Source organism: Octopus bimaculoides, chromosome 12 (assembly GCF_001194135.2).
Source record: "Octopus bimaculoides isolate UCB-OBI-ISO-001 chromosome 12, ASM119413v2, whole genome shotgun sequence".
NCBI lineage: Eukaryota > Metazoa > Mollusca > Cephalopoda > Octopoda > Octopodidae > Octopus > Octopus bimaculoides.
In genome coordinates this window covers 49,797,219-49,809,045 of record NC_068992.1, presented here as the reverse complement: position 1 = coordinate 49,809,045, position 11,827 = coordinate 49,797,219, and the positions used below count along the sequence as shown (strand labels likewise).

Here is an 11,827-nt window from a genome sequence, read left to right as displayed (position 1 = left end):
ATCTGGTCGGTGGCTTTCAACAGGTTGTCCCGCAGAAATCTCCAATTGTCTTCCACGTTGTATGATGCTATATCCCCTTCTATTTCGTTAAATGCTTCAAGTAACTTGTCTCTAAGTCTCTGTCCGTTTGCAGGGTCTTTAAGCTTCCACACCCTTCTCCTCCAAGCCTGTCTAATTCTGGGCACCCATTTTGCCTTGATCCCAAAGTCGCTAACTACTAATCTATGTTGTGGGGTACATTCTTCGCCAGGGTAGGTTTTGGCATTTATAAGCCGCCCTCTTTCCCTATTTCTGGCGAGGATGTAGTCGATTTGGCTAGAGTGTCTGCCGGAGCGGTAGGTGACATATATATATATATATATATATACATACTGATTACATTGCCATATTAAAACCTATAGATTATGTAATAGAAAGCAAATTAAAAGTTATTAGCACTTCAAGAAACTAACTGTTGCCTATTGGAATTTAAATAGCAAAAAAACAAAAATGATTTACCTCATAAATCCATACCGCTGTGGTTAGAACTTGGTTTTTCTCGTCCTGAAAACAAATTTAAAACATGAAAATTTAAATGTTTAGAGAAATATATGAGAATAGAAATATGAGGTAAAATTCAAAAATACATATACATCTTTCCCTCCAGCATGACGACAGCTGCATGGCTGAAATGCTTAAAAGAATAGAATATGATAAGAAATTAATACAGCTGCTGCTGAGTTTAGAATGGCTGCTATAATTCTTCTTCTATTATTCAAAGAGTAAGCCTCTATGTGGTCAGTCGACCTGCTGGAAACAGCAGCCAAATCTCCCACAAGGCACATTCTGCTATCTTAAGAAGAAGAGTATGTTAGATAATGTAGTCTTGGTGCAGAATATCTATACAGAAAAACACGGGATTGTCATGGGTGGAACACTTTTGATCAGAGATTTAACTGATGTAGGCTGACATAGGATCGAGCAATAACAACATTGCGTTCTTTTAATATTATTCATTTACATGTTTCACTGATTGGACTGTGGTCATGCTGGGGCACCACCTTGAAGGGTTTAATCAAACAAATCACCCCTAGTACTTATTCTGTCAATATCTTTTGCTGAGTTATTAAGTTGCACATATATTACATACATATTACCAAAATAATGTGGAAACATCCTGCAGTCTGTGATAGTGAATAAAACAAATAAAATTTTAAACTTTATTCTTTTTGTGTGGCCCAGTGATTTGAGAGCCCTAGCTTAGAGTATAAAGTTGTTCCAAGCAAACTATAGTTGTTTACATATGGCAAGGTGAGCTGAACGATTTGAAGAGCTAAATGATTTGGCCTCATACCCATTTACATTTTCTGATAGTCTTCACAGATTGCCAAACTGATAAATTTGGCAATTTGTGAAGTATATCGGGAAGATGTAAATGTTCCACTGTTTCATGGAGGTTTCACTAAACGAAAAATTAAGTGTAAACATGAAATGAGGCTAAATGAAAAACATTAACAATATGATATCTTTGAAGGCTTATAAGATTGATTCAAATAGTGGTTTTTGATTATGTAATGCAGAAAGGTAGGCAATTCCTGGTTTGCTCAATTTCATTTCATTTACAGAACTATATTTGAGAAAAGAATAAACATCTTTAATTTAATATCAGTTGACCTCAAAGCTCTGTGTCACATCAACCCACATCTAATGTTCTAAAATTTAGGATTTGTTTTCTTTTATCACCTATTTACGAGCAAGTGTGTGCTGTATCTTAGCCCAAATACTACTGTGGGCTTAAATTTTCTTCTCTCTGAAACTCTGATAAAATTGCACCGGTAATATACTGAGAATTCATTCAACTCTGTCACTGCCACCTAAAAAAGGGAAATTTAAATCACGAGATACTTTTGATTGGCAAAAACCAATATATCTATATGTGTGTGTGTGTGTGTGTGTGTGTACAGGGTGCGATGAGTAAATTGTCTCCATTTTATATTTTCAATTTCGTGCAAACGCATTGTTTGTTTTTGATTATGTCAACTACACAGTATAGTAGGGTCAGTTGGGCACCGTCTGTGAGAAAAACAACACCATGACACAATTCACTCTGCCAGAAATTTGGAAGCGACATGCTGTCCTGCTTGGTATTCACAATGGAAGCTCCAATACAAAGAGCTGGAAGCTCGAATACGAACATGAACTGAGAGTTATAAAAATCAAACATCCAGTATATGTCTGTGTGTTGTGTTTGTGTACTCATCTGTATGTATACACATGCAAGTGCATGGTTAATAAATTCATTAAGGTGAATACATATTTGCATATTTTAGCAAATTTATTAAGAAATTCACTACATACATGTGTTTGCATGTGTGTATGTGCATGTTTATGTGTGCATATGTATGCATGTTTTTGTATGTGTGTGCATGTATATGTATGTGTAGTGTGTTTGCATGCTTGTAATATGTTTGTGTGTTTGTGTGGAGAAAGAAAACAGAATAAAAAAAGGAAGAGAGAATGTATATATATTCATTGTGTGTGTATACATTGAGTTGATATTATTTGAATGTAGCATCAGTGTATAATTGCAGCACATTATAGTTCGAAGATGTCTGACCCATTTCAAAGAAAGAACACGTTAAATTTCTTTGAATAAGTCAATAAGTAGTTTGATGTTGCGAAATTTAAGATAAAACACACTTAGTCTGAAGACTTCCATCTCCATTTCCTAGTTTCTCTTCTGGAAGACTAGCAGGAAATATCAGAATGGCATCCTTTAGAACTTTTTACTTAATGTAAGAATGTAAAACCGCAAAATATATTTAGTCACTCTCATAAAGAAGAAGAAAATATGTAACTTATAAAAGATATCATCTTACACAAATTTTCTTGCAATCATCATCATTATTATCATTATTATTATTATTATTAATTCTTATTGTTGTTATTATCATTAATGGTGAAGGTGGTGGTATTGTTGTAATGAAGAATAAGGAATATATCAATATTTTCTTTTGTTATATCACTAGATCTTGAAAAAAATTCCAGCTCTATGTTGAATAACGTATTATAAAAGTTCAAGGTTAGACTACATATTTACAAACCGTGTCAAGAAATTTCTTAGGCTTATATTCATTAGTAGAATCTTGATGCTGTTGCTGCTGTTGTCTTTACAGAAGTGATTATGATACCATTGTTGCTGCACCGATTACAAACACAATGAGTAGAATTTTTTTTTCTTTTCTCCTTCCGTGCAATAAAGATTTGATTCTAATTCAGTTGCCATGTCGATGTAATTGGTTTGCTTCTTAACTCAGTTCTCCATTGTTATGCAAATTATTTATTTCTTCAGATCTTGCATGCATTCACTCTTTATTATTTCACTACGGAAATTGTTATTGTCCATTGAATCACTCCAGAGTATTACTGTACTTAATGTCTCAGCTATGATGAAAGGCAAAGAAAAACCAAATGTCCCAATGATTATTATTAGTGCCAGTGCCACATGAAAAGCACCCATAAAGAGCACCCATGTGAGTGCCACACAAAGGGCACCCATGTTGGTGCCACATAAAAAGCACCTGTGCCAGTATCACATGTAAAGCACCTGTGCTGGTGTCATGTAATAGCATTGGTGCTGGTACCGCATGAAAAGCACCCAGTACACTCTGTGAAGCTGTTGGCATTAGAAAAGGCATCCAGACATAGAAACCATGCCAGAACAGACAACTGGAGCCTGGTGTAGCTCTCTGTCTGGCCAGCTTCTGTCAAACCGTCCAACCTATTTCAGCAGGGAAAATGGATGTTAAATGATAATGACGACGAGAAGGATGTTGTAGTAGGATATAATATAAAAGTATACTCTGTGATAATGTAGCAAGAGTTACAGAAAATACCCAGGTTAACAAAATTCTTGGTTGTTTTTCTCAGAGTTCATCATGTCATGACTTGTCTCCATAGACCAATTGGTGCTGCTTTTCCTGCCCAACTTCACTCAGGGCTACATTTTACCAAGGCAAAATATAGCTTATTATCTTCATATTTGGCTTTAACCAATTCTTTGATAGCTACTATAGACCATATAGCTGACTCTGAAGATGCAGTAATGATTTCAATCATGTTCATAATGTTTAAATGTTTTCAAAAAGCAATTTAAAAAATTCTTTTAAAGTATCCATTCTTTACTTTTTATTTTCACACAATATTTGCCTTCATTTATGCCTGAATGCTTTTCAAATTGAAAATTATTCAGTTTATTATATTTTTTTTTCCCTTATATATGTAGCTTTATATTCCCCTTTTGTTGTGTCAAAGTTTTCAACATTTGCTGAGGTATAATAACATTTTAATGTTCTCAATAAAATTACATGGCTACTGAAGAGAACATATAAGTTGTGGGCCATTTGCCTCATAGATTTCCAGATTATTCGTGGGAAAATTGAGACAGATGAGAATATAATTCCTATTGATGCCAATGTAAGCACATCTAAGATGGCAATTTTAGCAGCCAACTTAAACATAAAACATCATAGTAACAAAAACAAAAAAACCCGAAAACTAGATGCATTATCATCGCCAAATACCCATATTAGATATTTTCTCCCAATCCTGGAATTCACAACTATGAAGATACTGAAACAAATTGTCTGCCAGTTCTTCATTGTTATAAAGAAATTCCCTGCAATACATTGACAAAATCGTGAATTTCTAGTTATTTGGTAAGCCAACCATATGAATCAAATATTCTATTATAGTGATTTGTAAATTTACTTCATCTGCTTATATTTTGTTGATAAGATATTCTACAGTTACTCCATAAATATTTGTCAGGTATAGGTGTGGCTGTGTGGTAAGAAGTTTACTTCCCGAGCACTTTGTCTTGGATTCAGTCCCACATTGGGCAAGTGTATCTTCTAATTAAGCCCCAGGCCAATCAAAGCCTTGTGAGTGGATTTGATAAATGGAAACTGAAAGAAATCAGACACACACACACACACATTATTATCTCAACTAACACTGCAGAATTCCTGGCATAGAGCCAGGGAAACTATAACCCAATTGTGGAAGACAAACTGTGAATATGCTTTACTCAACACACTAATTAATCCAATGAATGAATGAATGTGTGTGTGTATGTGTGCGTGTCTCTCTGTATGTCTACATGTGTGTGTGTGTGTGTGTGTGTGTATTACAGTCTCCTTGCCTTGATTTCACATAATACTTGGAAACGAATTCCACCATCATGCAAATGGTGTCCTTCGCTTCCAATATTTTCTGCAAACATGTTTGGCTATGGAGAACTATTACCTTGCTTGGAAACAGGTGAAGGTTAGCAACAGGAAGGGCATCCAGTTGTTGAAAATCCACCTTAACAAATTCTGTGCAACCCATGCAAGCATGGAAAAGTGGACATTAAAACAATGATGATCACAGAGCAGCTGAAAGAAATTTTAGACTCACCCAAACATCAACAAATAAAGGAAGTAGTAATATAGTTGCAGGTATAGCTGTGTGGTAAGAAACTTGCTTTCCGGCCACATGGTTCCAGGTTCAGTCCCTCTGTGTGGCACTTTGAACAAGTGTCTTCTGTTGTCTCGAGCCGACCAAAGCCTTATGAGTGGATTTGGAAGACGGAAACTGAAAGAAGCCTGTCATGTATATATATATATATATATATATATATATATATATATATATATATATATATATATATATATATATATATATATATACACACACACACACACACACACACACACATATATGTGTGTTGAGTCTGAGGCCGTGTGGGAAGATGAACAGAGGCATGATGTCGCTATCACTAGTGATCACTCCAAACATCATGATGATGACTGGATGTTTGATTTTTATCACTCTTGGTACATGCACTGTCTTCAGATTGACATCCGAACACTCTGAAAAGTTTGTATTGGAGCTTCCAGTGTGAACACTAAGCAGTACAGCATGTCGTTTCTAAATTACTGGCAGAGTGAATTGCATCATGGTACTGTTTTTCTCACAGACAGTGCCAAACTGACCCTACTATACTGTGTAGTTGACAAAAATCAAAAACAATGTGCATGCAAGAAATGAAAAATATAAAATGGTGATAATTTACCCATCGCACCCTGTATACACACACACACACACACACACACACACAAATATATATATATATATATATATATATATATATATACAGTTCATCTGGAAAATTTGAGCCATTCTAACACAGCATAAGAAGAAATTAATCAATATTATCATCATTCCATATCACTGAAAATGGCAACAAATTCTAATGAGCTGCTGAAGAACTGGAAGAATTTGATCAATTAAGAAGGCGCCAGCACTTACACAAGCACCACTATGAAATTTGATGATAGAAAATGTTGATCATATCAGAGTAGATAGAACAAAATTTGCTTATTTAAGCAATTAGTAACTTGGTAGAACAGACTTCCTATTTGGTTCCACTCAGATAATAATATTAATAAGATTATATTTTCCTTTCTTTCCAGGGCAATTCTGCAATTACCACTTCAGTTAGAACTACTAAGCTTTATTGTTTTTTGCTGTTGTTGTTGTTGTTTTTATAAAAGCAATAATCAAAACAAGAAGTGAGATGGGGTTTAAACAAACATGTATGTTAAATGATATTTATCTCTCACTGGATGGAAGACTTTTTATTGTTTTTATTTGTTGATTCCCACCCAGAACAAAACAGTACATTGTACACACACACACATGCATTCATATATGTGTGTGTATGTATGTATTTATATATATGTATATATATATATATATACACACACACATTCATATATGTAAGTTTGTATTCATCATCATCGTTTAACGTCCGCTTTCCATGCTAGCATGGGTTGGACGATTTGACTGGGGACTGGTGAAACTGGATGGCAACACCAGGCTCCAATCTGATTTGGCAGAGTTTCTATAGCTGGATGCCCTTCCTAACGCCAACCACTCAGAGAGTGTAGTGAGTGCTTTTACGTGTCACCCGCACGAAGGCCAATCAGGCAGTACTGGCAATATATACATATATATATATATATAAAAACACACACACATACACTCACACACAGAAACACACATACATACACACACACACACAAACACATGCAGATATACATATTTATGTATATAGACAGATACATATAGAGATAGATAGACCACGGATGGATGGATGGATGGATAGGTATACAGAGAGATGACCAGACAGAGAGAAAGATAGACTGATAGATAGATGATTAGATGGATAGATAGATGAATGGATGGTTAGATACATAGGTGTACTGGTGTGTATTTATATATGTTTTTGTTTACAAATGAAATGAGGTAATGCTCAACAATGGCTGTAGAGTTTGTCTTAATTAATGAGGAAATTTCTGTTCAATTATATTGCTCCTCAAGAGATTCATGTCATGTGCATTCAATCAGACAGCATCAAGGTTGAATGCACGTGATGAGAAAATCTGAGTATCACCAACTACTTCATCACATGTGTGTGTTTGTGCAAGTGCTTTTGTATGTCATATATGTATGATGTGTGTGTGTGGGGAGTATATGTGTGTATGCATGTGTGTGTGTGTGTGTGTGTGCATGTGTGTGTGTGTATATATGTATTTGTGAAAGTGTGCATATAGAATTTCAGTTTTATATGAAATTATCACCAAGAAAATCAATAAAAACAATTAAAAACAGCTAGATAGTCAGTTTTTGTGAGATTTTTTTTTCATAATTATGTTTTTGCTGACTAATTATAGATCAGATGTAATTAAAGAAATATTGTATTGTCTCTTCTCCTATTTCAACACTAAATATAATCACATAAAGCATGCACATATATATGTGCGTGTGTATGTATATATATATATATTTATGTATATACATATATACATACACACACACATACATACACATATATTCATATACATATACAGAGATGCATACATGTATACAAACATAGGTGAGTACATTTACATACATACACATTATATGTAACAAAGAAAACTAATAACTATTCTAAGAAATTATCTTGAAATTCACAAGAACTCTAAATGAAGTGTTCTGTTAAAAGGAGTAAGGAGTAGCCTACATGAAATGGGGAGTATGGAGTAGAATGTAGGATGTAAGGAGTACCCTGCAGCCACTGAAATAAAGTAAGTCAGTACACTAATTAGTATACTGGAAAAGATAAGTGTAGATATATGGGGTTTTCTTATGCGTACAAGGCCACCCTGATGTTGTCAAACACCACCGAAATTCAGGTGGTTGGCACCACACTGAAAGAATGTGAAAGGGTAATAGATGCACACATTACTCTAGCCAAGACCCTATCAGCCAGGGTCATGGCTTCCTGCATTAAAGGGGCTGTTAAAATGCTTGGGATCTGGACAGGGCTAGCTCTCAAAATGAATAGGAAGAGGGAGTAGACTCCAAGGAGGGTGACTGCTCTCACCAAGAAAGGATCAGCAAGAAAGCTTTCCCTAGAAAGTCAAGCTGAGGTGGCAAACACATACATCAACTCTGGTATTCATTACCCACTATCATTCATGCTGTATACAAGTTACCGTCTGATCAAATTGGTGCATCTTTGCTTTTACTTCTTGTGGAAACATGTTCCACTGGTCAGAATGAAATCTGCCGCCAGTACACTCTTGTAGAAGGATTGGTAGATGGGTTGGAATGTGCACTGTAGTTGAAGATGTTTCAGCAAGAAGCCAATCAACTGCATCTCTAGAGATTTTCTGTACATGAGAATATGTTGTTGTTACTTGACCTGTATATCTTCACATAGATTGTCTCATTAAGGAAGCTGTAATCTTGGATGAAGAGAAACCCAAGATTGAGTGACTGGCATCTAGAACATTACCAGACACTCTCAGTTCTCTACTAGTTAGAAAATGTATTTGGTGGGATGTTGGTAGAACAATTCCTATCTCTAGACATTACTTTATAAAGACAATTAATGGTGGGCTAGCACAACAAGGTTCTGAGGGAGACTTAAGGTGTTGGCTGGTCTACATTACTTCATGAGGAGCATAGAACAGGTTTCCTGAATTCTCTGGTGTGTATGTTCCTCCCTGGATGGGACAAGTCTGTCACAGGATTACTCATTTTTACCAACTGAGTGGATTGAAGTGTTTTGCTCAAGAACACAATGCATTGCCTGGTCCAGGAATCGAAACCACAATCTTATGATCATGAGTCCAACAACCTAATCAGTAAACCAAGTGTCTCTTCTTGACTTATGGCGTTGGCGAAGATCGATTGAATAGGCTTTCTGAAAGCACTTTTAAGCCAAGGATTGTGAACAATTTCAAGAAATCCAGTTTCAAGAAGCCCTAAACATGGTATTGCCAGTTTGGGGTAAAATTCTACAAACAGGGAAGTATTCTCAGCCAGGTTTGTCTACGAGGTGCACAGAGCCTTTGATTGAGAAGGTAAGTCAATTTCTGGTGGCCATATTGAAAGAAATTGAATGATAAACAAAGCTAAAAGCACTGAAAGCAAACACTTCTCCTTTCCAGCCTTGCCCTCACCAACTTTTTCCTGTTAGTCATGGAGAAGGAATATGCATTTTTTAAAGTAAATTTGCTGAAATATGAGAGAGCTGAGCATAACATGAATGACCAGATATTAACTCAGACTTTTAACCTTCCAGGGTTGACAAAAATAAGGTACCAGTCATATAATGAGGAGATCAGTCTAATAGACTGTTCATCACCTCTAAAAGATGTGTGGCTTTGATTCTAGGTTACAGATCATCATCATCATAATCATCATCATGAGCAGCAGTAATAGCTTGAAATTATAAGGCAGAGAACAAGTTTCAAATTATAGTTATCAGAAGTCGTCTCTTGTGGTGACCAACCAGCAAAGAGTAAAGAATACATGTAAAGAATAAATAATACTGATCATGGGAAGTAACTGGAAGCTTATTGGACCATCTGGACAATTTCAATTCTCCTTAAAGGAAGAAATCGAAGCATAATTAGCACTTGCTTTGTTCCTTTCGGTTGTTCTTAGTAATTGCAGCTATCAGAATTGGTATATAACCTTGTCATTTTAGCAATTATTTCTTAACATAATTTTGTCTTTGATAATGATTGACTTTAATAACAGAGTCTTTGATTCCTCATTTTGATAACAGACCTCTTTGATAGCCAAGGCATTCTTTGAGTGGAAGAGTGATACGGAAATAGCAGATTGACCGATTTACAGTGTTAGGTCTTGACTGTCTAGGTTCTGAGATTGTTCAAAACCTGGCAACGATCAGCTCATCATATTTATCCTTTAGTGATCAGTAAAACAAAAACAAAAACAACTAAGAACTCATATATATATATATATATATATATATATATATATATATAGTCAGACAGTCAGATAGATACATATTTATCTTTTACTTGTTTCAATAATTGGACTGCAAACATACTAGACCACTGCCTTGAAGGCTTTAGCCAAACAAATCAACCTTAGTGCTTATATTTTAAGCCTGACACTTATTCTATCAGTCACTTTTGCCAAACAGCTAAGTTACAGGAATGTAAACAAACCAACAATAGTCATCAAGCAGTGGAGAACAAACACAAATAGAAAGAAACACATACATAGACATATATATGCATGATGAAATTCTTTCAGTTTCCATCAACCAAGTCTGCTCATAAAGCTTTGCTTTGCCTAGAGATATATTAGAAAACACATGCCCAAGTCGCCACGCAGTGGGACTGAACCTGGAACCATGTGGTTAGGAAGCAAACTTCTTACCACAAAGCCACAACATATCTATATTTATACTTATATCTATATATTAATACTTGTTTTATGCCAAGATGTATTAGCGCTTGCACCTATTCTTGTAGGTTCTAACCTACAAGAATAGGTGGAAGCGCTAATATTTATAAAACATGTGACATATTAATAAAAATCTGTAAATGTACAACCATCCAGATATTTGAGTACCTTATTATTTTTTATAATATATAATTCCTCCAAACCTTCCAATATATATATATATATATATATATATATATATATATATATATGACAGGCTTCTTTCAGTTTCCGTCTACCAAATCCACTCACAAGGCTTTGGGTAGCCCGAGGTTATAGTAGAAGACATTTGCCCAAGGTGCCATGCAGTGGTACTGAACTCAAAACCATGTGGTTGATAAGCAAGCTACTTACCACACACCCACTCCATAAATATATATCCATATATGTGTGTGTGAGTGTGTGCATATATATGCATGTATGTATATGTGAGTGTATAATTGTCTGTGCATGTACATTTACAGATTTAGATAGATTTATGTACACACACCCACACACACACATGTAGACATGATAGTTATCAGATGTATGTACAAACGGTTCTGTTTTATACAGGAATCAATAAGACCTTAAAAGATATAAAAGACGTAAAACAGGATATTCCGTTTTGACGTAACAAACATCAACAGAATCGTGGGAGGCTTTACGACTTGACGGATATGGACATCCAGAGATTTCTCTGGCCTGTCATTTCCTGAACTTTTTCTTCTTTGTCTTCTGGTGTATATACAATATACATACATATATGCATACATGCACATGTAGATATGTACATACATACAGACATGTATGTATATATGTATATATATATATGCATTTATATATATATATATGCATATATATATATATATATATATATATTTTTTATTTATGTGTTTCAGCCAAGTGGCTGCGGTCATGTATATGCATATATATATATATATATGCATATATATATATATACTATATGCATATATATATGTATATGCATATATATATATATATATAT

At 34.9% G+C, this 11,827-nt stretch overlaps 1 protein-coding gene across 1 annotated transcript in view; it reads right to left on the bottom strand.

Moving 5' to 3' along the window:
• The window catches only part of LOC106879050 (uncharacterized), a 130,527-nt gene that overhangs the window by 32,334 nt on the left and 86,366 nt on the right, over window positions 1–11,827 (bottom strand). Inside the window, exon 3 of the mRNA XM_052972046.1 lies at window positions 499–543. Within this exon, the coding sequence (XP_052828006.1) occupies window positions 499–543 (45 nt within the window). The remainder of the gene's footprint in view (window positions 1–498; window positions 544–11,827) is intronic.